Source organism: Theropithecus gelada, chromosome 9 (genome assembly GCF_003255815.1).
Source record: "Theropithecus gelada isolate Dixy chromosome 9, Tgel_1.0, whole genome shotgun sequence".
Lineage (NCBI taxonomy): Eukaryota > Metazoa > Chordata > Mammalia > Primates > Cercopithecidae > Theropithecus > Theropithecus gelada.
In genome coordinates this window covers 28,202,036-28,229,364 of record NC_037677.1, presented here as the reverse complement: position 1 = coordinate 28,229,364, position 27,329 = coordinate 28,202,036, and the positions used below count along the sequence as shown (strand labels likewise).

At 38.2% G+C, this 27,329-nt stretch overlaps 1 protein-coding gene and 1 pseudogene across 3 annotated transcripts in view; one reads left to right on the top strand and one right to left on the bottom strand.

The window, feature by feature from the left end:
• MLLT10 (MLLT10, histone lysine methyltransferase DOT1L cofactor) overlaps nt 1-27,329 on the top strand; it is a 219,168-nt gene that overhangs the window by 86,323 nt on the left and 105,516 nt on the right. For all 3 annotated transcript variants that reach the window (XM_025396563.1, XM_025396564.1, XM_025396565.1), the window contains 3 exons: nt 4,719-4,822; nt 7,477-7,570; nt 9,732-9,827. In XM_025396563.1, coding sequence (XP_025252348.1) covers nt 4,719-4,822; nt 7,477-7,570; nt 9,732-9,827 — 294 coding nt within the window. The remainder of the gene's footprint in view (nt 1-4,718; nt 4,823-7,476; nt 7,571-9,731; nt 9,828-27,329) is intronic.
• Nucleotides 17,232-18,934, bottom strand: LOC112631688 (annotated as a pseudogene).

Below are 27,329 nucleotides of genomic sequence, written 5' to 3'. Positions count from 1 at the left end.
ATTATTCTTTATAACTTTGACCCAATCTTGTTTCATTGTATTGTCATTGTCACATTGTTACGTTTGTATATGTTACAGTGTTGGCAATACAATTTGTAGACATTGTTTAATTCAACTATTTAAATTAAATAGATAAGAATGAAGAAGAAATACCTAATCACACTGTTTTACTTCCTACATGGTCTCTGTCAGCTGTTTGTTTTTCATGTAGATTGCAATTACTGTTTGGTGTCTCCTGATTTTAGCTAAAAGAATTTCCTTTAGTCTTTCTTTTTTGTCACATCTGGAGCAAGAAAATCTCTAAATTTTTATTTTAAAATGTTTGTATTTTGCCTTTATTTTTGAAAGACAGTTTTGCTAGTTATAGGATTCTTGATTTACAGGTTTTTTTTTTTTTTTTTTCTTTTCTTTTTTTTGGGTATTTTGAATATGTTATTCCACTGCCTTCTGGCCTCCGTAGTTACTGGTTGGATCTCAGGTGTTAATTTTATTGTATTTATCTTACATGTGGCAGGTCATTTTTCTCATTCTGTTTTAAGAGTTTTCTCTTTATTTTTGGCTTTTTTTTTTTTTTTTTTTTGAGGCAGAGTCTTGCTCAGTTGCCCATGCTGGAGTGCAGTGGCACAATAAAGGCTCAGTGCAGTTATTGATCTCCTAGGCTCAAGCCATCTTCTCACCTCAGCTTCCTGAGTAGCTGGGACTACAGGCTTGCGCCATCATGCCTGGCCTGGCTAATTTTTTTTTTTTTTTTTTTAAAGTAGAGGTGAAGTTTTGCTATGTTGCCCAGGCTGGTGTTGAACTCCTGGGCTCAAGCGATCCTCCTGCCTCAGCCTCTCAAAGTGTTGGGATTGTAGGCATGAGTTACCACTCCTGGCCACTTTCATAATTTTTAGTGTGGATCTCTTTGTTTTCATCTTATTTTGAGTTTGTTGAGATTTTTGGATGTATAATTTTTTTTTTAATCAAATTTTGGAAGTTTTCAGCACTGGACTTTCAAATGTAGTTTCTGTCTCCCTTTCTCTTCTCCTTCTGGTTGTTCATACATATGTGCATTTAATGGTGTCCCACATTTTTTTTAGGCTGTTCTTTAGGTTGTATAATCTAAGAAAAAAACTGTCCTTTAGGTTATATAATCTGTATTGATCTCTTCTTAAGTTTGCTAATTTTTTTCTTCTCCCAATTCAATCAGCTTTGAGTGTTTTAAATAAAATTTAAACTCTAGATTTTCCATTTGTTTGAGGTCTTTGTCTCCTGAGTCCAACATCTGGGCACTCTCCAAGACAGTTTCTCTTCCTGTTCCTTTTTCCTGTGTGTGTTCTTTATTTTTTAATTTTTTGTTGAATACCTATTTTAGGTAATATAGCCCGTCTGGATAATGATTCTTTTTCTCCTTATATGTCTTACTATTGTTTGTTTGGTCATTTATTTGCTTAATCACTTTGCCAGACTGATTTTCTGAAGTCTATTTTTCCAATGGTATACACCCTCAGATGGCCCTGCTCAAACAAATGTAGGACCCACTTTCCCCCCACTATTGCCCCATTTTTTTTAGCTTTACCTCCTAGGATTGCCACACCTTGGGGCCACATAAACCACTTATTGTACTTAACCTTTTAGCCAGTTATATTTTCACCCTTTCCTTTTGGAGGTGATTGTTGCTTAGAGACTATTTTCCAAGGATATCAGAGGTTATTTTCGAGTCATTTCTTAGAGGGTGTACAATTGAGCTTGTACACAGTCTTTTGACCATTAGGTATGAATGTGATTTTGCTTTGAAATCTGACTTTTGAGGAATTGCCCCTGGGTCAGAGTAACTAATTTTTCAGCCAGTTTTTGATCAGAGGTTGTACTGTAGCCCCTTGAGCTTTATTGATTGATGCATTTGTATTTGGCTTGGGGAGTGCTTTTAGGTAGGTCACAAATCCTGATACAATTTCTCCCCATTGAGTGCTGCCTAGTTCATGTGCACAACATTCTACAACCCCAGGGATGAGTGTGATCCCAGGAGGGCCCTTCTTGCTGTCTTTCTCTCGTTCACTCTTTTAATCTTCTGGCTGTTCAGTTGTTGTACTTGTTTCTCCTTGTAACTATCATTCTTGTCCTAATTGCTAACAAGTCTCCATTCGGTTTTTTCCCTCTGACTTTACTTAAATTGTAGTGAGTACACTGGAAAATAGACTTCAGGTACTCTTTATTAGTTTTCTTTTTTTTTCTTATTTGTTTTTGTTTGACAAATCATAATTGTATATGTTTGCAGAGTACAGTGTGATGTTTTCACACACACGCACACACACAAATTGTGAATTCTCCATTATTTTTGACAACACCCTTAAGCATGAACTCTAAGCCCGTTAAAAAGCAAAGTCTGTCCTCTCAAGTAGAACTGCTGAATTCTTTGGTTCTTACAGTCCCCTTAAGTGTACACCCTCTGCCCTGCTGCTCTGGAACTGGGGATGGGATGAATAGCCTTCTTCTGAAGAGATACTCTTGCTCTACAACAGGGTATTGAGAGAAGGGAAGGATATGATAGCTTCTTGTTTTTTCAGTTTGTTTCTCATAATATGGAACTTTCCACTCTACTAAAAGCTGGGGCAGGGATGATAGGGCCCTAATATTCTTGACTTTTTGTGAGGATGGGGATCTGAATGGGAGCTACCAGGTCTGAGTTGGATCAGAGACACTGGCAGCCTGGCCCTCATAGGATGAAACTGTAGTCCTAGACTAGAAGCTGAGTTGGAGGGAGCCCTCATCTTCTTGGCCATGCCATCTAGAGTGGACCATTTGTCATAGGGAGCTGTTGGTGTGGGGATGCTGGGAGCAAGTTGTGGCTTAAATGCTACAGACTCTTAGTGTCATTATTGAGATTTAGTAGATTTACTTGGGTAAATTTTTTTTCTGTATGTCGGTAGGACAATTCCAGAGACAACTTGACTGTTTTTCACCTGTGAAATGGTTACTTCTCTGGGGAGATCTCCCATTCTGGATGTTTCACTCCCTTTCTTTTTTTTTTTTAAAATAAAAATTATCATATTTTAAAGTTTTATGGGCTGGTTAAATAATGATTTCTATTCACTGTCCGCTCTTTGGAAGTTACTGAGGTATTTGAGGCCTCTTTTGCATATTTTCCCCAAATTTTGCCATATAGAATGTTACTGTTTCGGTGTGCTCTAATCTTTTTTAAATTTTTTTGATCATTTGCAGGAAAAAATGCATGTAAAATTCTTCCATTGTAACTGGTACTTAGAAATACTTTTATTCAGTGTGTCTAGATAGGTTTTGTTGTTATTTGGGATTTTACTTTTTAGAGATATAAAATGATGTTTGTAATTCAGTTGAGTCTGAATCCTAGTTTTTCTTTTTTCTTTTTTCTTTTTTTTTTGAGATGGAGTTTCTCTCTTGTTGCCCAGGCTAGAGTGCAGTAGCATGATCTCGGCTCACTGTAACTTCCACCTGCCTGGTTCAAGCGATTCTCCTGCCTCAGCCTCCTGAGTAGCTGGGATTACAGGCACCCACCACCATGGTCGGCTAATTTTTTTTTTTTTTGTAATTTTAGTAGAGATGGGGTTTCACCATTTTGGCCAGGCTGGTCTCGAACTCCTGACTGTAGGTGATCCACCTGCCTTGGCTTCCCAAAGTGCTGGGATTACAGGTGTGAGCCACCATGCCCAGCGAATTCTAGTTTTTCAATAGAGGGGTTGAAATCATGTACCTAGTTAGATAATTAGTTTTTTTTTTTTTGTTTTGTTTTTTTGTTTTACTATGTCCTTGTAAATATTGTTGCATGGTGTTATTTGGCACCACAGTGCAGAGTGAATGAAACCATGTGGTTGTACTGAAGTTGGGCTAGGTTATACTTTATTACTATTTATAAATTAGTTTCTTTTTTGACATGTATCACCTGATCATATGTAGTTAGACATAACTTTTTATATCCTCTACTTGCAGTCTGCTGATTTTATTAATTATACACTGATACTTACAGATTGTTGTTTTTGCAATTCAGTCTTCTGTCACATGACCAGTCATGATTTTGAGCTGTGAAAAGTTAATATTGCCTGTTATTTGCACATGGGAAATGGAAGATGTCAGTCAAAGTTTCTGGGAGTGTTCATTGACTTTGTATCTCTTGGGCATTTCTGACCTACTTAGGTAAAGTATCTTCTTTTGTAGCCTACATATATCAGCTTGGTGGGGCTGAATGACAGGATTCCTCACAGACAGTTGAAATAAATGACCTAAACCTTGCTCATTCATGTAGGGCTGTTCTTTGTCTCTTAGGTCCCAACACCCTATTTCAAACTGTCTTAGATACGATTACTTCCTGCAGAGGGGAAAGATAAACATTGTTTTTACACCCTTGGTACAAGAATCAGTTTTGATGACAAGGTGTTGGGAAGAAGAGGTGTGGTAGATTGTGTCCTGGCCCGTGGCCTCGGTGCCTGGGAAGAGTCTTCCTGTCTTGCAAAGTTTGTGAGACTGATGAAGATAATGCCTTTGTGAATTTTTTTAATAGGACTATTTGTATGTCTTTGTTTATATTTTTCTGTTTGTATTATATGCAAAAATTAGATTCTTGTCCAAAATGAATTCATATTTTGAGTTAAGGTAGGTTAGTTAGTATACCTGATCTTTATTTCTGAAGATAATTGTAAAATTCTGATTCATGTTAAGAACATGTATGATTTTTGTCTTTTTTTTTTTTTTTTTTTTACCCCAAGACTTGCTACATTTGTGATGAACAAGGAAGAGAAAGCAAAGCAGCCACTGGTGCTTGCATGACATGTAATAAACATGGATGTCGACAGGCTTTCCATGTAACATGGTAAGGATGTTTCCATTGTTGCACAGAACTGAACTTGGCAAATACCTTGCATAACAATCATAAGTTAAAGACTTAGATACTCAAATATTAATTATGGTAAACTTTATTGGTGTAGTTTCTCTGTTAACATTTACTTATTTGTAATAAAGATAATTCTAATAACCAAATGTATTTACCAGAGTGATTTTGCAGTAAGTGGACCCTGGTTCTGATGTCTTATTCTGTGTAAGCTTCAGTTTCATCTTATTTTAAATTTTGGTATTGATTACCTATCCTTCAGTTTGTTATTATGATTAAATGAGCTAATCTAGGTAAGCTTAGTGCAGTGTCTGAATACAAGGATTCAGTGAATGATAGTACCTCCTTACCTTCTGTGTCTCAAGTGAGAAGTAGTGTAACCATTGTCATTCTCAATATTACAATGGCAACTTCTCAAAAATTTACTTAAGATATTCTTTCATGCTGGGTGCAGTGGCCCACACCTGTAATTCCAGCACTTTGGGAGGCTGAGGCAGGTGGATCACCTGAGGTCAGGAGGTCCAGACCAGCCTGGCCAACATGGCAAAACCCTGTCTCTACTAAAAGTACAAAAGTTAGCCAGATGTGGTGGCAGGTGCCTGTAATCCCAGCTACTCAGGAAGCTGAGGCAAGAGAATCGCTTGAACCCAGGAGGTGGAATTTGCAGTGAACCAAGATTGCACCATTGCACTCCAGCCTGGAGACAACCAAGACTCTGTCTCAAAAAAAAAAAAAAAAAAGAAAAAAAAATATATCCTTTCAGCAACAAAATTTCAAGGGCAAAAATAATTTACAACAATATATTTTACATAATAGGTAACAGTTCCAAATAAAAAGGTCAGGAATAATCTGTGCACTTACTAATTTTAAGAATCAGTCTGTGCCTCACTGCTAGTGTAGGTACATGCTCATTTCCTGAGTTTTTAGTGTTTGATTATATGAAATCTGTTTTATACTACTATTGTGAAATGGAAAACGGTTTTTGACTTTTATAAATTCTCGTAATGACTCTACCAAATTTCTCAAAGATGAAAGTAGTTTTTGGGGTATGAGATCTGTATACTAATATAATTTTGGAATGTTAAAAGTGTGAAAGGTCAAATTGAAAAGATGATGATTAGAAACTTCAGCGTTTTGTTTTCAAAAATGAATATTCCAGGCACGGTGGCTTTTGCCTGTAATCCCAGCACTTTGGGAGACCGAGGTGGGCAGATTGCCTGAGCTCAGGAGTTCAGAGCCACCCTGGGCAACATGGTGAAACCCCATCTCTACTAAAAATACAAAAAAATTAGCCAGGTGTGGTAAAGCGCTCCTATAATCCCAGCTACTTGGGAGGCTGAGGTGGGAGAATTGCTTGAGCCTGGGAGGCTGAGGTTGCAGTGAGCTGAGATCGTGCCACTGTACAGAATGAGACTCCATCTCAAAAAAAGAAAAAAAAAGAAAAAAAGAATATTAGCTGGGTGCAGTGGCTAGCCTGTAGTCCCAGCACTTTAGGAGGCCAAGGTGGGAGGGTTGCTTGAGCCCAGGAGTTAAAGAGCAGCCTGGACAACATAGCAAGACACCTCATCTCTACGAAAAATAAAAACAAAATTAGCCAGGTGTGATGGTGTACTCCTGTAGTCACAGCTATTTGGGAGGCTGAGGTGGGAGGATTGTCTGAGCCCAGGAGGTCAAGGCTGCAGTGAGCTTTCATTGCAGCACTGCACTCCAGCCTGGGTGACAGAACGAAACCCTGTCTCCGAAAAAATAAAATTGTGATATTAGGTTTCATTTTCATTTCTTCCATTGCTTTTGACTGAAAAGCAGAATTTATGTTTATCTTGCTTATTGTGCTGTGACTTAAAGCACTTAGAGTCTTGAGTGAATGCATGTTTTCCTTGTAATGTTATGTAATCTGCATCCATGGGCTAAATACCATCACTTTAGCCCTTTAGAGGCATGGCCTTTCCGTTTGTACCTGTGACAGATTGAAAAAATAAAACAGGCCGGGCGCGGTGGCTCACGCCTGTAATCCCTGCACTTTGGGAGGCCGAGGCGGGCGGATCACGAGGTCAGGAGATCGAGACCATCCTGGCTAACACGGTGAAACCCCGTCTCTACTAAAACACAAAAAATTAGCCGGGCGCGGTGGCGGGCGCCTGTAGTCCCAGCTACTTGGGAGGCTGAGGCAGGAGAATGGCGCGGACCCGGGAGGCGGAGCTTGCAGTGAGCCGAGATCGCGCCACTGCACTCCAGCCTGGGCGACAGAGTGAAGACTCCGCCTCAAAAAAAAAAAAAAAAAAGAAAAAATAAAACAAAGTGTTAACTGATGGGGTGGAATTGAGGGGGAAGAGAATGGATCTTAAACTTAATGTCTGTTTGGAGACATAAAACATGTATACATCTTCATCCTAATAGAGATGTATGAAGAGTTTGTTTTAAGCCATAAACATAACTTTAAAAAAAGATCAGTTGCAGGTTGGGATGAAATATACTTGGTTACAGCTAGAATAAAGCTTTTTTATTTTCTCATTTTTTTTTCTTAGGAGTTATATTTTCTCAGAACATGAATGATTGGAAGTAAATTTTATTTGCTTATATATATACAGGTACTGTGATTTTAGAATATCAATAATGTACTTGGCTTTTATTTTCAGCGCTCAGTTTGCCGGACTGCTTTGTGAAGAAGAAGGTAATGGTGCCGATAATGTCCAATACTGTGGCTACTGTAAATACCATTTTAGTAAGCTGGTAAGAATTTGTCTTGGATTTAATGAAGTTATTATAATTAGTGTTGACAATAGAATGACACTTTTATTAAAAAAAGCATGTAACAGTTCCTTTGTCCTTGAGTTTTTGGCTTGAGATTGTGTTTAGCATGTTCTTTATTGGAAGTAAAAAGATCTATTAATAGTAATGTTAAAAGATTTTGCTTGTTTCAGTGTATTTGTAAAGGTGAATATTCTTAAATACTCTCATTTAGAATAAATATTAATATTAGGCCGGGTGTTGTGGCTCACACCTGTAATCCCAGCCCTTTGGGAGGCAGAGGCGGGCGGATCACCTGAGGTTGGGAATTGGAGACCAGCCTGACCAGCATGGAGAAACGTCGTCTCTACTAAAAATACAAAATTAGCGGGGTGTGCTGGTGCATGCCTGTAATCCCAGCTACTTGGGACTCTGAGGCAGGAGAATTGCTTGAACCCGGGAGGTGGAGGTTCCAGTGAGCAGAGATCGTGTCATTGCACTCCAGCCTGGGCAACAAGATTGAAACTCCGTCTCAAAAAAAAAAAAAAAGAATATATATTAATATTGATAGTGAATGTTGGTGTACATTTAGTGAAAAAAATTAATCTGTAGGAAACTGTTCATATTTTTAACACCTTTAGTTAATTGGATTTTTGGCACCAATTATACATTTTGTGATTATCGCTTTGTTTCTCATTTTCTGCTTGATTACCATTACCCATTTACTTATTTTCATTTTTATTTACTGGGAAATAGTAAAACTGAAGTAAGGCTCTTTTGTAACTTGCTTAAAAACCTTCAGAAAAATTTATTTAAATACAACTTTGGGAATTCTTTACATTTGGTCACTGTTTGGTGTCACACAGGATCATGGTGATTGAGTTAGTAATATTTGATTGGGTGTTACATATTTGTATCCATGTTCCTTTGAAGGGTCAGTATGTCTGATGTCCCAAGTGTCTATTTCTCATTCTTTTTAGTGGTAGATATTAATACACTGAAGATTTAAGGCTTATTTTTCTTTTAGTTTCTGATTTTTAAATTATTATATTTCCCTTGTGAATGGTGCTATTTCTTTTGAAAATAAATACCACAAGGGGCTCCTGTCTTACGAAATGAGCAGCTTAGGCCTCTTAATATTTTGGTTTTTGTATATGAATTGCTTAAGAGTGTGTATCTGTATATCCTTTGATGCTGAATGCTTTGATTTATTTTAATGACTAATAAAAATTTTGAGATTGTAAAATTGAAAATTTTTCTTCCTAGGTGTTACAAGCATAGTGAAATGTTCATTTTCTAAATGAGAGATGATATAAATAAAAAAATGGATTTTGAAGTTTGTGCAAATAGAATTTTCTTATTGCTCATTATAGACTTGATGTTATCCCATTTGATAGTTGGGAAAAATGTCTGTAATTAATAAGATTGTATAATCTTTACATTTGCATGGAATTTGAACTTTTTAATAGTCATTTTTATCTAGTTTACACCAATTAGATGTGGTACCACCAACTTTTAAACACTTCAAATAACTCTCACCTTCATACTTAATTATGCAATGGTACAAATGTTTTAAACAGAAATGTGTGATGCTTTTTAGTAATGCTTTGAAAAATGCATGAGTCTAATACTGACATTTCCTTTAATTTTTAAATTTTTTTCTTTATATGTTCTATCAAATATAATGTGCAGGGATTATTTATTGAACTGCAGAGATAAATTTTTAGAAAACTGTATACCTTAATACTGATGGTATAAGATTAAAAGTCTTCTTGCTTTTCCTAGTGGCATAAAGTAACACTTCAAATGTTTACTTTTCTATTCTAGTCTTGGCACCCTTTTTTAATATGGCATTTTCTCTTTTTGTTGAAACTTTTTATTTTTAAGCTGATGTTGAAAATATATAGTAGCTTATTTAAAAATAGATGATCTATTTTCACACATTTTAATTAATTTACAAAAATATGGCATTAATGTTTAGATTTTCTTTTATAATGCAATGGATAATATATGAATGGTGTCTAAACTGGATTATATAGATTGAAATAGACTTTAAAAAATTTCAGTAGACATTAAAAATACTTCATAGTTGAATTGGTTTAAGCCTAACACAAAGATTATTTTATATACATATACATATATGTATATATATTTTCTTTTTTAGAAAAAGAGCAAACGGGGATGTAATAGGTCATATGATCAAAGTTTAAGTGATTCTTCCTCTCACTCTCAGGATAAACATCATGAGAAAGAGAAAAAAGTAAGTGGATTTGTTGTTGCTAAATTTGTAGCACATCTACTTAATAGAATTTTTTTTTGCCTTTTTAGATAAAATACGTTCTTGATAGTTAAATGGAAACATTGAAATATAGAAACATTTTGACTAATGAGTATTTAATGAAAGGATAGGTTTAATGCCATATTTGTGAATATGGTTTTACCCATTGCAACTGAAAATTTAGATTATAGCTTTATTGAAAGCATGAGAGAGATTTCTTGCATGTGTTACTGTGGTCATCTTGTGAAATCTTTAGGTGACTTCAGCAATAATAGTTTGTTGCTATATATTATTAACTGATTACTTCACCTGTAAGTAATTATCAGCTTTTTTCCTTTATAATAGAACAATTTTGAAGTTCTATATATTCTTGGCTATTTTTTCTTTTTCAGTGGTGCTAATGGTTTGTTTTTTCCAGTGGCTAAATGTCATATCTTTTGTTTGAGAATATTTTGTCTTTTAATTAAAACACTAAAAGCTTGCCTAAATACTAATCTGTCTTTTTCTGACTTGCCTGTTTTCCTGCTTACATTTTTACTTGCTTTATAGGAAATACTTTTTAATAAACTAAAAAATAATACTGGAAAATCATTTGTACTTAATTTGTTCTTTAAGAACATATTGCCATTAGCTGAGCATGGTGGTGGATGCCTGTAGTACCAACTACCCAGGAGGCTGAGGCGAGAGGATCGCTTGAGTGGAGGCTATAGGGTGCTGGGATTGTGCCAGTGCATACCAGCTTGGGTGACAGAGTGAGACCCCTGTCTCTGTAAAAAAAAAAATCTATTATGAATTGTTTTTAAGGAAGTGAAGATAAAAAGGACATTGTCAATTGGAAAATAATATTTTTCTTAGAAAGTTGGTATATGCTAGTTTTGGAAATATTTCTGCAGACTGTATTTAAAATTTAGATCCTGTATCTTTTTCATACTTGTAGATATGATTTGGTAAATACCAACAAATAATTGTTTAAAAACATTTTGGGGTGGGCATGGTGGCCCAAGCCTGTAAGCCCAGCACTTTGGGAGGCTGAGGGAGGTGGAGGAGTTCGAGACCAGCCTGGCCAACGTGGTGAAACTGTGTCTCTACTAAAAATACGAAAAAAAAAAAAAATTATCCGGTCATGGTGGTGGTGGTTTGTAATCCCAGCTACTTGGGAGGCTGAGGCAGGAGAATCGCTTGAACCTCGGAGGCAGAGATTGCAGTGAGCTGAGATCATTTCTCTGCACTCCAGCCTGGGCGACGGAGCGAGACTATGTCTCAAAAGAAAAAAAAAAAAGAAAACAAACATTTTGGTTTGACTTTGTTTGTGCCTTTTTTTGAGTTAAACATTTAAAAAACTTATGTAGTTTTGAGAGTAAATTATCTATTATGAGTGAAATAATTATAACTTTAGGGTCATTGTTAGGCATTTATTTATTTGGAGACACAGTCCCACCCTGTCGCCCAGGCTGGAGTGCAGTGGTGTGATCTCAAGTTACCACAACCTCTGCCTCCTGGGTTCAAATGATTCTCGTGCCTCAGCCTCCCTAGTAGCTCTGTTGCCCAGGCTGGAGTGCAGTGGCGTGATCTCGCATTATTACAACCTCTGTCTCTCGGATTCAAGTGATTGTCATGCCTCATCCTCCCTAGTAGCTGGGATTACAGGCACATGCCACCATGCCTGGCTAATTTATTTGCATTTTTAGTAGAGATGGGGTTTCACTATGTTGTCCAGGCTGGTCTCCAACTCCTGGCCTCATGCGATCCGCCTGCCTTGGCCTCCCAAAGTGCTGGGATTACAGGCGTGAGCCACCGTGCCTGGTGACATACCTACATACATACATACATACATGCACATAAGCACACATACACATACATACACACACTTTTTTTTAGATCTCAAGCAGCAAGTAAACATATATATCTTGATTTCTTTTTGAAGTGGTTTTGTTATAAAGTGACGATAGTAGGAGCCTGTCTTGTTTATTGTTGATTAGATTGCTGATAAAAAATAGCGGGGTTGGTTTAATTAGCAGTGTTAGTAATAAGCACCATGAAAGTTTATTTAAGCTTTTTAAGCCATCCACTAGGGATTCTTACGCAGGACTCATTATAAACTGTGAAGGTCTATTAATGGTCTTCTGTTCTCCCATTTCATGCATATTATCTTGTTTAAAAAGCGCTTACTCTATGATTGTATTTAAGATATGCCCTGTCATGTTATTTGAAGGACAGTTATTAAATATGGTATTGTGTTGAGTGAGTGTAGTGCTGATGACTACATGTATAAATCTTTTTTTGCTCTGGGAATGAATTAAATTTTGTATTTTAAGAACTTTTTGTGGTCGTCGAGTGGGTGCTAGATTAAAAAACATTGGTTTAGTCAAACTTGTTTAGCTTTAATATTTAGAAGTATATAAATACTATTTGGAGTTTACTTTTGGCATATATAAGTTTAACATAACTTGATTTTTTTGCTGTCAAACTTGAATCTATTTTTACATTTTGTTTTTAACAACAGATTTACTGGTTGGCTATAAAGTAGGCACACTGTAAATGAAGTAAACATACTATAAGTTTATTGTTAGACATGCTTGCTTGGCTTGGGAATATTTGGGAAAGGACTTTAAAAATATAGGATGATTATAATGATATAAGTGATACTATAGTTAAAAGATTGAGTGTTACAGACTATCAGACTATCTTTTTATCCTTCTCTCCTTACCTCTTTTAAGCTTTTTTTTTTTCCCTCACTTAGGCTGGAGTGTCGCCTAGGCTGGAGTGCAGTGGTGCAATCTCGGCTCACTGCAACCTCCACCTCCCGGGTTCAAGCGATTCTCCTGCCTCAGCCTCCTGAGTAGCTGGGATTACAGGTGCACACTACCACACCCAGCTAATTTTTGTATTTTTTAGTAGATACGGGGTTTCACCATGTTGGTCAGGCTGGTCTCGAACTCCTGACCTCATGATCCACCCACCACAGCCTCCCAAAGTGCTGGGATTACAGGCGTGAGCCACTGCACCTAAATCATAAAAAAATTTAAGATTTTTTATGTTCAGTACAGTTGTCTTGAAAATATGCCCAGTATGTTTTTAGTGTTGCATTTGAAAGGTAATGCTCATAATCCAGTCAGACATTAGTATTTTTAAAACAGTTCCCAACTTGAAATGGTTTGAATTACGGTTTTTAGACTTTACAGTGGTATGAAAATAATACGCATTTATTGTGCTTCTTGATTTACCATGGAGTTATGTCAGGATAAACTTTTTGTAAGTTGAAAATACTGTGAGTTGAAAGCACATTTTTAACAGGAAATTTTCAACATATGATGGGTTTATTGGGAGTAGCTGCATTGTAAGGTGAGGAGCATCTGTGTTGTATATTATGAGCTAAATTTTGGTGATACTCTTCGTAAGATATACATTGAACCACTTTCTGAATTTTTATCTTTTATCTGCCTTCATTCTGGCACCTATTCTTTTTTTTTAAATTTACAATTTTAAGATTGTTTATTTATTTATTTGAGATGGAGTCTTGCTTTTGTCGCCCAGGCTGGAGTGCAGTGGCTTGATCTTGGCTCCCTGCAACCTCCGTCTCCCTGGTTCAAGCGATTCTCCTGCCTCAGCCTCCTGAGTAGCTGGGATTACAGGCCCCTGCCACCACGCCCGGCTAATTTTCTGTATTTTTAGTAGAGACGGGGTTTGGCCAGGCTGGTCTCGAACTCCTGACCTCAGGTGATCCACCCGCCTTGGCCTTCTAAAGTACTGGGATTACAGGTGTGAGCCACCATACCCTGCCAAGGATTTTTTTTTTTTTTTTTTGAGATGGAGTCTTGCCCAGTCGCCCAGGCTGGAGTACAGTGGCTCAATCTCAGCTCACTGCAAGCTCCGCCTCCCGGGTTCACACCATTCTCTTGTCTCAGCCTTCTGAGTAGCTGGGACTACAGGCGCCCGCCACCATGCCCAGCTAATTTTTTTTTTTTTTTTTTAGTAGAGACAGGGTTTCACCGTGTTAGCCAGGATGGTCTCGATCTGCTGACCTCGTGATCCCCCCTTCCCCCCTCTTTTTTTTTTTGAGACGGAGTCTCGCTCTATTGCCCAGGCTGGAGTGCAGTGGCGTGATCTTGGCTCACCGCAAGCTCCGCCTCCCGGATTTACGCCATTCTCCTGCCTCAGCCTCCTGGGTAGCTGGGACTATAGGCGCCCCCCACCACGCCCGGCTAATTTTTTTGTGTTTTTAGTAGAGACGGGGTTTCACTGTGTTAGCCAGGGTGGTCTTGATCTCCTGACCTCATGATTCGCCCGCCTCAGCCTCCCAAAGTGTTGGGATTACAGGCGTGAGCCACCGCGCCCAGCCAAGAATTTAATTTTTAAAAAGGAGGTGAGCCAGGGGTGCCTGCTGTGTTGGACGACCGCTTCTCTTCCCCCTCCCACCCCCGCCATCTCCACTGGTGCCACAAGGGAGATGGCAGAGGCAGGGAGGTTGAGTGTGATTCCACACCCCTGCCTCATGTACTGCCCATGGGGGTAAACGAGAGATGAGAGGCCCACAGGGCAAAAGAAGACCAGTTTCATTTTCCATGAATGTGGGTCCCTTTTCTGTCGTGCCTCAGGCCTGGTCCACCACATTGATCCTGGCATCTGTTTCTCTTTGTATATTTAAAAATACTATTTATTGAAGTATAAATAAGTGATATTGTTATTTTATATTTAATATTAAATACTGTGGTATCCAAATTATTTAAAAATGAAATAAACAACAACTTTTAACATAATTTCATATGGTTATAGGAAAAATTTAAAAATATATAGCCTTTGCTTTGCAGAGAAGTGCTGTGTGATTCAAGCTGTATTAGCACTGGTTAGGTACTACCTATAGTGCGAGCAAGGGGAGAAGAAAAGTTAATGGTGAAATATGGCTTTGAATAAGGAAGGGATACTTTGTTTTTTCTTGTTTCTTTCTTTTTTCTTTTTTTTTTGAGATGAAGTATTGCTCTGTGGCCCAGGCTGCAGTGCAGTGGCACTGCAATAGTTCTCTGCAGCCTTGATCTCTGGGGCTCAAGGGATCCTCCTCCCTCAGTCTCCTGAGTAGCTGGGACTACAAGCATGTGCCACCATGCCTGGCCAATTTTTTTTTTTTTTTTAATTTGTAGAGACGAGGTCTCCCTGTGTTACCTAGGCTGGTCTCTAATGCCTGCATAGAAGCCATCCTGCTTTGGCCTCCCAAAGTGCTGGGATTACAGGCGTGAGCCACCACCCAGGCTGATTTAAAGGATAGTTTCTGCAAAAATTGAAAATTTGGTATATATTTTAAAAGGAACCAGAGTATATATTTGAAATTAATTAAAGCCATGTCTGTCAGGGTTAAATTCAGTCACTAAGAGTTCAAATTGTGAATTATTATTTCAGTAGAATGCCTTCTAATATTTATTATGCCTGTTAATGTTAGTTGATATTGATTAGTAAAAGGGAAGCGTACTGTTGTTCTATAATTACACTTTTGACAACAATCATGTGGGTTTTTTCCTACACCAATTAATCACCCAATTCTCTGTGGACACCAAGTGGGTGTCCTACAATTCAGTTCTGATATTACCTAGACTTAGTGCAGATTCCATAGATACTGGGTCCCATGAGAGTGCCTCCATTTCAGTGGCCAGTTGCGAGTCCCAGATTGTCGTCTGTACTTTTGACCAACTGGTTATGAATTAGGGATTCCACACAACCTTTTCCTTAGATTAGGTAATTTGCTACAGTAGCTCACAGAACTCCAGAACACTATTTATTATTATGTATTGTGAAGGATACAGCTCAGGAACAGCTGGATGGAAGAGACACATAGGACAAGTTATGGGGAGGTAGGTAGAGCTTCCATGCCATCTCCAGGTGCTCCACCCACACAGCATCTCATTGTGTTCACTGACCAGGAACCTCTCAGAACTTCATTGTTAAGATTTTTTGTGGAGATTTCCCATTATGTAGGCACAATTTATTAAATGTTTGGTCATTGGTGATTTAATTCAACCTCCAGCCCTTCACCCCTCCACAGAGGTACTAGGGTAGGGCTTAAAGTTCCAAATCTCTGATCACATGGTTGGTTCCTCTGGTGACCAGCATCTATCCTCCAAGATTTACCTTATTAGTGTAAACTCAAGTGTGGTTGAAAGGGGCTTATGATCACTAGGGGAATTCAAAGAGTTTTACAAGCTCTGTGCCAGGAATCTGAGAATAAGACCAACTATTATAACAAAAAATGCTCTTACCACCCCATCACTCAGGACGTCAAAGGGTTTTTAGAAGTTCTGTGCCAGAAACTGGGGGCGGAGATCAAATACACACACAAAAACACACACACACGCACACACAAAATATATGTCACAACTGTAAAACAGAATTGTATTTTCCTTCAGTAACACAAGTGATACATAGAATGCACAGTTGATTTGACTAGTCAAAATCACTAGGAATGATCTTTAGTAAGGGAGTTATTGCTGTCAAAGGACTCTGTTTTTTCTAATTCTTTTTATACCTGTTAGAAAGTTTTAAAAGCACCAGCCTCACTTCTACCCCACTCAATTTTAAATCTTTTAGAAAGCCCTCTAAGAATTGTGAAGCTGTGTTTTCATGGAGAGTTTAAATGACTTGTTCAAAAGTCAATGATTTGCAGTAACTTATAGTGGTTAGAAGAAAATGGAGTTGTGTTGACTTTTAATCTATGGTTCTTTTTTTTTCTGAATAGATTTTTTAGTTTTATTGAAATCGTACATGAACAAGAAATTGAAAATAAAATCATATCAAAGAACAAATTGTCATGGCTTTTGATGTTTAAGCCAAACAAATTTTGTAGGGCAGATTTCAAAATGGCGTGAAGTTACAACAATTTAAAAACACAGTTAACCTACTTCTAAAAATGCAAAACACAATCATAGGTTATTTTCGGTACAAGAAAACTTAAATGTGTTTGCTTTAATTTCTTAAAACTACTAAGACATAGCACTAGCTTGTATTTTTATTTACAGCATACTCCATACTTCTACGTAATTTATCCTAGATCCAAAAAAATGAAACTCTTCAAAAAGCAAAGGTTCTGCAAAATCATGACTTAACAGTGTGCTCAGTTTGTTTTGAAGCTAAAATGAAGCCTGAAGTGATAAAAACATTATAACTCCCAGAATAAGAGAACTCTGTAAGCCTAATAATGTCCAAGAGCATTTATGAAAAGAGGAAAAATAAACGTACTTCAGTATATACACAATAGTGATGTATTCAGCCCAATACAAATGGCAGCAAATTGCTACTTAAAGATGAAATAGTTAAGCAAAAATTTTTTTGAAGAATGTAGATCTAGAGCCAGTCGTATCTTGCCATTATCATTTTCAAGCACTTACTTGTCTACTTCCACTGTTACCTATGAGTATCCTGATAAAATTCCTGGTTGTCATTATTGTAACCATAGTTACCAGAATAGTCACCACCTTGCTGAAGTGGCTGCTGAGCGATGGGTTGAGAGACCCAGTTCTGCTGGTTGGTCTGACGATGCTTGGAATCAGGTTGGTTGTAAGCATCTGCCTTCTCTTGCCTCCTACATTGCCCCAAGATCCGCGGGAACCACAGCCACGGCCTCTCTGCTTTTGTGCAGGACCCCCTCTGCCACCCCTAGAGCCTCTTGGTGGTCCCAAAGGTGCCCCCCTTTGTTAATAGCCAGCTCTACCTCTTGGAGGTGGTGCTGCCCTCCCCCTTGGTGGTGGTAGAGCACCCTGCCCTCCCCTTCCTCCTCTTTCTGTTACTGCATAGCCATCATCATAGCCGTAGTAGGGAGTTTTCATAACCTCCATGATAGTTGTGATAATAATAACCATAGTAATCTTCGTGCCATAGTGATCTGGAGGGTAGCCATATCCACCTCTCCCCCAACCTCTAATCGGAGGCAGCATGCGAGGAGGAGAATGTAGTGATAATCTTCATATGCAGTGCTTCTGGAGGCCTGTCTAGCAGCTTGGCACTCTTTCCTTTTCTTGTCTGGTGGCTTGGCTAAGACTATTTCAAGTTCTTCCCCTTCTATTTCTTTGCCATTCATTTCATCCATAGCCTTAACGACTGCTCCTCTGTCTTCAGAATGAACAAATGCATAATCTTTCAACTTATTTACTCTTTGAAGTTCTCCAAATTCAGAAAATGACTTTTCCAATATTTCGTCTGTGCCCAAATTTCTCACAAACAATACTTTTACCTTAGCTATGACTTCTGGATCTGGTTCTTCACAGGGTCAGTCCATTCAGCTGTAACTGCATTTCCCCATATTTTTACTTTTCCACTCATCAGCCGGCATCTGGCTTGTGATCCTTATATTCCAGGAAGCAGAACTCCCATTTCTTCTTTTTGTCATCAGGTTGATGATAGAGAATAACGTCCACCGAACCCTCTGTGACTTTACTGAATTCTTCCAGAATATTTTCTTTAGTGTTATTCTTCAGAATGGATCCAACAAAAAGTCTGTTGTTTGCCACAGAAATGCGCACTCCATGTTGTTTACCAAAGGGCGAATTTCATAGCTGTCACAGTTTCACAGCTTCCTGTGCAGCTTCCTTTCCACAGAAAGTGATAAATGCATACCCTCTATTCTGACCAGACAGTGGATCTATCATAAGACATAGATCCCAAATGGGACTGGCCTTCTCAAAAAGGGGCACCAACTCATTCTCATATAAATCTCTTGGTATTTTACCTATAAATACCTTTGTTCCAATTCCAGGTTGCACGCCAGAGTACACACTGTTTGATGGAGGCCCACCATACTTCCTGTGTCCTGTGGTTACATTCAGAGTATAACCAGTTCTCTCAAGCAAGGCGTTGATCTTTGCTTCATCAGGTCCCTTTGTGGACTCTTGCACCTAGCTCCCCTGTTTCTCTCTCTGCCTATAGGTCTTCATAACTCCACATAAAAATGCACTTTTTTTCTAAACATGTGATAAGTCACTTTCCTTGAACTGCTGTAGTACAGACAGAGCTCCTTCATTAAATTCCCTGAGAGCATCAATTGCTCTTTCATCAAGATCGATACAAGCTATCAATCCAGGGCAGAGCTGGGGCAGATGTCTAGGCCTGTGAGAATCAGCACAAGGCACTTTGAAAATTACTAGAAATCACATGTGCATGCTACCCTCCAAGTCTATGATTCTTATGTTTACATGGCAAAGAAGCTGAAGGGGAAACAGGTACACATGTGCAGAATGGGAGACCAAACATGAGAGGCAGCCTTCTAATCTATTCCTGCAAGAATCAACCCAGCCTCACGAAAGCTGCATTAATACATTCATGAGGATAGTCCCGTAACCCAAATGCCTCTTAAAGGCCCCATCAGCTCTCAATACTATCACATTGGCAAATTTCAACGTGAGTTTTGGCAGGAACACACCACACTTAAACCACAGAATAGGATTACTCGTCTCTTTGAAGAGAGCTAGACTACTTTCTTCTGTGGCCCTCAAAGGAATAAAACTCTCAGTCAAATCATTGGAATGACTTTTCTATGTCTTTGTAAAAGTTTTCTAGCATTGAGAGTTACCTGGTACCTCCGTCCTTTTTGTTTACTTTCCTTTTGGAATCTTGCGCTCAAGTTGAACCTTTCAGAGTCTATTTATGTGAAGAGTTAAGAGAGGACAGGTCTTTTCAGGAACATCAGTTTAGAATGTGAGGGTAGGTTGGGTGAGACTGAAGAGTGTGGTAAGATGAGACTAGCTAAGAAGAGGCCAGTTTATGAAGAATTTATAAGGAGTTTTAGACTTCATTCTTGGGCGTTGAGCCAGGCAGCCAGTAGGATTAATTTTTTTTTTAACTTTTCATTTTTCAATAATTTCAAAGTTAAAGTTGCAAAAATACTACAAATAATAATGCTATACTACTCACTCATTCCAAAAATGTGAACATTTTACCATATTAATGTTACCATGTCCTTCCCTCTACCCTCTTTTGCTGGCTCTCTTTCTCCTCTACTCTCTATAGAATCTTTCTGAACCATTGCAGGGTAAATTACAAATACAATGCCTCTTTAACCCAAGTACTGTAATGTATAGTTTTAAAGGGAATTTCGTAAACAAAGTATAGTGATCAAAATCAATAAATTAATATTGTTACAGATTATTATCTAATCTACAGATCATATTCAGATTGCACCCGCTGATGTCATCTACACCAAAGGGGGAAACCTTTTACTCTTCCAGGTCCAGGATGCAATCCAATCACAAGTTGCATTTAGCTGTCATGTCTATTCAGTATTTCCCAGTTTGGAATATGTCCTCATTCATTGTTTTTTATGACCTTGACATCTCTTAAAGTCCTATTTCAGATTATCTGAGGTATTGCTTTCTGTCTTTCTTAGGTCTTAACAAAGGAGTTTACAGCCACACTCTTGTTTTAATCTTCATACAGCTGTTTTCTAACAGTGGCCGAGATTTTCTCTGGGAGCCATTCTTTGATTTTAGCATTGTTTGCTATCTGGAGAGACTGGGAATTTTTAAAACCAGCAAGGCTTGGTTCTTTTTTGGTCAATAGTCTTTCCATTAGCTTATTTCTGTACTCCTGCTTTTTACTATAAACAGTAAGAAGGAGTTAGACTGCATCTCCCACAGAATACCTAGAAATCTCCATGTTAAATTATGCAACTCGTTAAATACATTTTCTATTTTTCATGTTAACACAGTCCATGTTGTGCCTAAACTTTCAGTTACTAATTATGAAGTATTCAGCTTCTTCCAATTTTCAGTTACCTTTTTTTCACTTTCATTTAAAGCCCTTAGTAGCAGCCTCCTGAGGATCATGAGGTTTCTAGTGACAGTGTCTTCATTGCTCATCAAGCTTTCGCTGATACTCTACTGTAAGTCCTGTCAGCTTCTGTCCTACTACCTGATTCCAAGCAGCGCCTGCATTTTCAGGTTTTATTGTATGGGAACAGCCCTCTCCTGGTAACATATACCCAGGAGTAATCTGTAAATCTGTGTTGTTAGTTAACTATTGTAGCACAGTACTTTACCCTAAAATATACTGGCTTAAAACTGCAATAAACATTTATAGTCTCATAGCTTCTGTGGGTCAGGAATTTGGATTTGGATTTAGTGGGTGTTTCTGCCCCAGAGTCTATTATCAGATTGCCTTCACATTGTTGGCTTGGATTATAGTCATTTAAAGGCCAGACTAAAGTTGAAGGATACTCTCATTTTTTTTTTTGTTTTTTTGTTTTTTTGTTTTTTTTTTTTGAGACGGAGTCTAGCTCTGTCACCCAGGCTGGAATGCAGGGGTGCAATCTTGGCTCAGACTCACTACAGTCTCCACCTCCCAGGTTCAAGCAATTCTCCTGCCTCAGCCTCCTAAATAGCTGGGATTACAGGCTTTCACCACGACACCCAGCTAATTTTTGTATCTTTTAGTAGAGATGGGGTTTCGCCATGTTGGCCAGGCTGGTTTTGAACACCTGACCTCAGGTGATCTGCCTGCCTTGGCCTCCCAAAGTGCTGGGATTACAGGCGTGAGCCACTGTGCCCTGCCCTTTTTTTTTTTTTTTTGAACATGAAGTCTTGCTGTATCTCCCAGGCTGGAGTGAGGTGACATGATCTTGGCTTACTGTAACCTTCGCTCCCAAGTTCAAGCGATTCTCCTGCCTCAGCCTCCCCATTAGCTGGGACTACAGGTGTGCACCATCATGCCCGGCTAAATTTTGTATTTTTAGTGGAGATGGGGTTTCACCATGTTGGCCAGGCTGGTCTTCAACTCCTGACCCCAGGTGATTGCCCAGCTTGGCCTCCCAAAGTGCTGGGATTACAGGAGCTACCACACCCAGCTGCTGGAGGATATTCTCTAAGATGACTTATTCACATGATTGACGATTTGGTGGCTGCCTGTTTTTTTGCTGCATGAATTGTTTCTTAGGGACTTTTGAGTGCCATGTGACATGGCACCTAACTTTTCCCATAGTGACTGATCTAAGAGCAAGGCAAAAGCTGCCATGTGTTTTATGGCCTGGCCTCAGAAGTCACACAGTATCATTTTCTTTTTCTGGCTGAATGTGTTTTTATTTAGTTTTTTAAAAAGGTTTTTTTGAAGTAAGAATATATAACATAACATTTGCCATTTTAACCACTTGGATTTAACAAAAAAAATACTGTTATTTTTACTCTCTATTGGATGCATAGGTAAACCTGTTCAGTATGGGTAGGCACTGCATAGGTGCAAAGATCATTGGGGGCATGGAGGCTGTCTACCACACCCTGAGATTTGGGCACATATCCTGTTTCTTATTAAATTTTTACCCACAAGTTTTAGCATTCACTGATGAGTCTAGCCTGAAATAAATAATAGCTGACAAAAGGTAATTTTCTAATTGTATCATTCTCAGTAGCGGGGAGGGGTGGAGTCTACAGAGGAAATAAAAGAGTAGTTTGAGTAGTAGAAGGATAAATGTTATGTCCTTTGGTTTTAGCACAAAGGAAGTCGTTGAAGAGGAGTTTCAATGTAGAGTTTCAGTATATTTATTGGTAGATAAAGTGGGTGTGAGGAAGTACAGATAGTGAGAGTACTTAACTTTTAAGAATCTCAGATTTGCTGGGCTTGCATCTGTAGTCCCAGCTGCTGGAGGGCTGATGTGGGAGTATCTCTTGAGCCCAGGAGTTAAAGGCTGCAGTGAGCTATGATCATGCCATTGCATTCCAGCCTGGACAACAGAGTAAGACCTCATCTCTTAAAACAAAAAATTAAAAAGAATCTCAGATTTGAAGACAAAAGGAGTAGGCAGGAAAAATAATACTGTGTCGTCTTCTGTTTTGGTGGGGAAGAAAGAAGAGAAGCATGTAGGTGAATAACTAGGTCACCTGGATAATAGAGCAAAGAAAAGTAGATGTGGGTAGAACCCTATCAGAGATACTGCTAGGCAGGTAGGGTATACAAATAAGGAGGCCAAGTGTGTTATTTTCAAAAGTGTTTAAAATAATGGATCATGAGATTGAGGTGGGATAATAGATGTAGTGGAACTAGGGAAGGGCTGGAACATAGAGTTGTAGGAGATGTTGGAGCATGGGCCTAGAGGACTCAGTGAGGTTCAAGAATAAGTATAGTAAGAGTGTGAATTAATTGCAGGGTTATGAAGAAAGAGTAGATCATTGTGATTTAATGATCCTTAAACGATTGGGATATGTTGAGTGATGGCAGCTTCCAGTTGTTGGAAGACAGTTCTCCATGGTTCTCACATTTATACACATTTCGTGAGTGTCAGCCCTGACTGCTTTTGTTCAAGGTTGTTTACATAGCAAGCAAACAGCCTTGGAAAATGGAGGCGCTGTCATTCAAATTTCTCTTGTAATTCAGTCCACTGTGTGTATACATGTCATCTGGCCCCAGGTCACCCTGTCAGAAGGGTGAATTTAGGCAAATGCTAACAGTCTGGCTTTTGCTATTGCCATGAGTATTAAAGTCCTCTGTGTCCAATGCAGGAGTCTTGTGTCATCTTCTGCCTACATTCATTAAACTGTGGTAGACTAACTTGTCACTTTACAAGTAGAGTAAGATAAGTCCAAGACAAGTAACTTGTCACTTTACAAGTACAGTAAGACTCTTTATAGTTTTTGACACTGAAATGTGGTTTTAGGCATAGTGAAGAAGAGTCTGAATGAAAGCTGTTGAAATTGAGAGTATTTGAGGACTTTGTGAGTTGTTCATACAGTTGGCCTTAACTCGCTGGCACACCCACTGTTGTGGTCCAGGGGTGTCGGGATACTGTGGTTGAGGGTCTTACCAAGATCACATGCAGTAGGAAAGAGTTACCTAAAGAAAAGTAATGGGCAGACAAAAAGAAGAGCTAAAGAGATACCTATTAATAAATGATAGAGCTGGGATTTAAAAATGAACTATGTCTGATTACAAAGTCCGTGGATTTTTTTTTTTTTTAAATACGTCTTTCTGCCTTTGCTTGGAGGCTGTATTAGTCCATTCTCACACTGCTGTAAAGAACTACCCTGAGAATGAGTAATTCAGGAAGAAAAGAGGTTTAACTGACCCACAATTCTGCAGGCTGTACAGGAAGCATGGCCAGGAGGCCTCAGGAAACTTAAAATCATGTCAGAAGGCAAAGGGGAAATAAACACATCTTTACCATGGTGGAAAAGGAGAGAGAAAATGAAGAGGGAAAGTTTGAAAGTGCTACATACTTTCAAACAACTAGATCTGGTGAGAACTCTTATCAGGAGAACAGCAAGGGGGAAGTCTGCCCCCATTATTCAATCACCCCACCATCAGGTCCCTCCCCCGACACTTGCAGATTACAGTTCAACATGAGATTTAGGTGAGGACACAGAGCCAAACGATATCAGAGGTAATAATAATCATATCCCCTTTGAAAGATAAATCTATATTACAACTTCAAGGGTGTTTTTTTGTTTGTTTGTTTTAGTACAATAGTGAAGTTTTCACATGTTCTCAAAAGAATGCTAATACAGAGTATGCCTTATCAATCCTCTGTTCTGTTCCAGGAAGTTATTATTTAACTGAGTAGTATTTGGGAGAAGAAATTTTAAAGACCTCCTTGCTTAGAAGGGATAAATAACTTGTTAAAAGAAGATAAAAAGTGAAAGTAGATGTGAATAGCCTTTTTGAAATGTAGCTTGAATTCAGATGTTGAAGACAAACAGTAATAGTTTGCATCAATTAAATGGCATGTCCATGAAATAGAATTTTATGACTGAATTGGCTGAGGATTAACTATATTTAATAGAGTTATTTTTTGCAACTTGGAAGGCTGAGATGTAATGCAAAGACTCAGGTCTAATTCATTTAGGTGTTTAGAATTATATTCCAGCTATCTAATTATAGCATCATGGAGATGAAGTAATGATAGCCGGTTGTTTTCCATTAATAGTATAAACTTTTAAAATGTATTTATCACCTGTGGCATTTCCATTTCTAGTTTTCATTTCCAGTTTTATAGATAAAGAATAGGGACATGAAAGTTTAATTAGATTTGATAGATGTTTACAAAGCGTCTACTGAATTCAAGACACCATGCTTAATTCTTGGGAAAACAGAATTTAAAAATCTGGAGAGTCACAATCAATATTGAACAGTTTGTTTAAAGTTTTGTATTTTGGGGGCATAACACCAGTAGAATCCAGTTTATTTTTAAAAACTTTTCTGCTCCTTTCTATGGCTTCTCTTGTTTATTTTTTCAGAAATGTAGCTATAAGCAGTGAGAGTGTTGATAGTCGATAGGTCTGATTTATCTGAAAAGCCATTTAACTGTGGTATATAATCTAATCTGCTACTGATTGTAGGATGCACCTTCATTTTATGTGCCACTAAGAAAGAAAAAAATCATGCCAAGTAAACTATGACACAGCAATATTATAATACATAACCTGATTTTAGAGATTTATTTAAATATATAAATATCTTAGGATCTATTAAATATGGCATGTCAGAGAACTTAGAGAGAGTTCCTTTTAAGTCTTTCAGGCGTTGCATATAAAGTTAAAAGATGTGTATATGATTGTTTATCACTATAGTAGCTCACATTTAGAAATCATGTAAATTGCCTATAACAGATGAATAAATTATGGCATATCTGTAAAATGGGGCATTATGTTATGTCTCAGTTTCTTAATCTGCATCAAGTTGATTTTAGTGCTTACCTCATAGAGTTGTTAAAATTAAAGTAGTTAGTACATGTAAAATGTCCTGGCACATATTAACTGAAAACCTGATTGTTTAGACAGAAAACACAGGAGCATCTTAGTATTAACCAACATTATTATTGTAACACTTATGATTTAAAATCATGATTTAGAAGACTAGTGAACTGCAAAGATGTTTTTAATATAAGTGAAAGATACACAGTATATTCCCAATTTGGTTAGGAGATTTTTAGGCCAGGCATGGTGGCTCATGCATGTAATCCCAGCTGTTTGGGAGGCCAAGGCGGGTCTAAGAGTTGGAGACCAGCCTGGGCAACATGCGAGAAGCTATGTCTACAAAAAATACAAAAATTAGCTGGGCGTGGTGGCATGTACTTGTAGTAGTCCCTGCTACTTAGGAGGCTTAGGTGGGAGGATTGCTTGAGCCCAGGAAGTCGAGGCTGCAAAAGCTGAGTGAGATTGTGCCACTGCCCTCCAGCCTGGATGACAGAGACCGTGTCTCAAAAAATTATTATGGATTTATTTGAGAATTAGTTTTTCACATTGTGACACTTTTTCTCTACACAGTTAGGCATGTTATCACCTAAGAAGTTGATTCTACATAGCCACAATGTAATTATCTTAGGAAATTTAACATTAATACTGTTAACATATAATCCATATCCAAGCATTTCGTTGTTCGGGTAATGTCCTAATTGGTAGCCAGTTTAAGAAGAAATTGATGCAGGAGTCAGATATCAAACGTTGCATTTAGTTGTTGTCTCTTTAGTCTCCTTTAATCTAAAATAGTCCCAGCACTTTGGGAAGCCGAGGTGAGTGGATCACTTGAGGTCAGGAGTTTGAGACCAGCCTGGTCAATATGGAGAAACCCCATCTCTACTAAAAATACAAAAATTAGCCGAGTTACTTGACTCATGCCTGTAATCCCAGCTACTTGGGAGGCTAAGGTAGGAGAATTACTTGAACCCAGGAGGCAGAGGTTTCAGTGAGCCGAGATCACACCACTGCAGTCCAGCCTGGGTGACACAGTGAGACTCAGTCTCAGAAAATAAAATAGTTACCAGGATTTTCTGCCTTTCATGACAGTGACATTTTCTTTTTAGACTAGTTGTTTTGCAGAATGTTCCTCAACTGGGATTTGTCTGATTTGTTTCCTCCTGAAAAGATTCGTGTTAAGCATATTTGATGGAAATATCACATTGATGATGTCTTGTTCTCAGTGTATTATATCAAGGGACACATGATATTATTTTATCCCATCATCCGTGGCACTAAGTTTGATCACTTGGTTAAGGTGTTGTCTGTCAGATCTACTGTGAAGCTTTCGTTTCCCTGTGAAATGTTACTTCAGGCTTTGAAATGTCTGTTCCCCGGTAGTCTTTCATGCAGTGTGTTTGATATATCCGTTGATGATCTTTGCCTGAATCTGTTATAACTATGGTGGTAATAATGTGATGATTTTCTGTTTCTATCAATGCTTCCATATTTATTTCTTGGCATGCTTTGATTATGAAGAACTTCATCTGTCCATCCAAACATCCATCCATTGACTAATCTCTCCATTATCAAGTAGACTCAAGTTTATTTTTTTAAGTTCACTGTGTTATGTAATTCCTATTATTATTCATCTCAATGCTCAGATTGTCCCACATTTGGCCAATGGGAGTCCTTCAACTTGGCAACTGTGCCCTTTTGAAATTTTTCAACAGTTTATAAGCATTTCCTTAATTTCTAGTAAAACAGATAATGTAGGCTTATCTTGTCTTCTTTTCTGCCCCAGACCTTCAATCAGCTCATTTTCTAATGCTGGTTTCTTTTAGTGGAGGTAGCC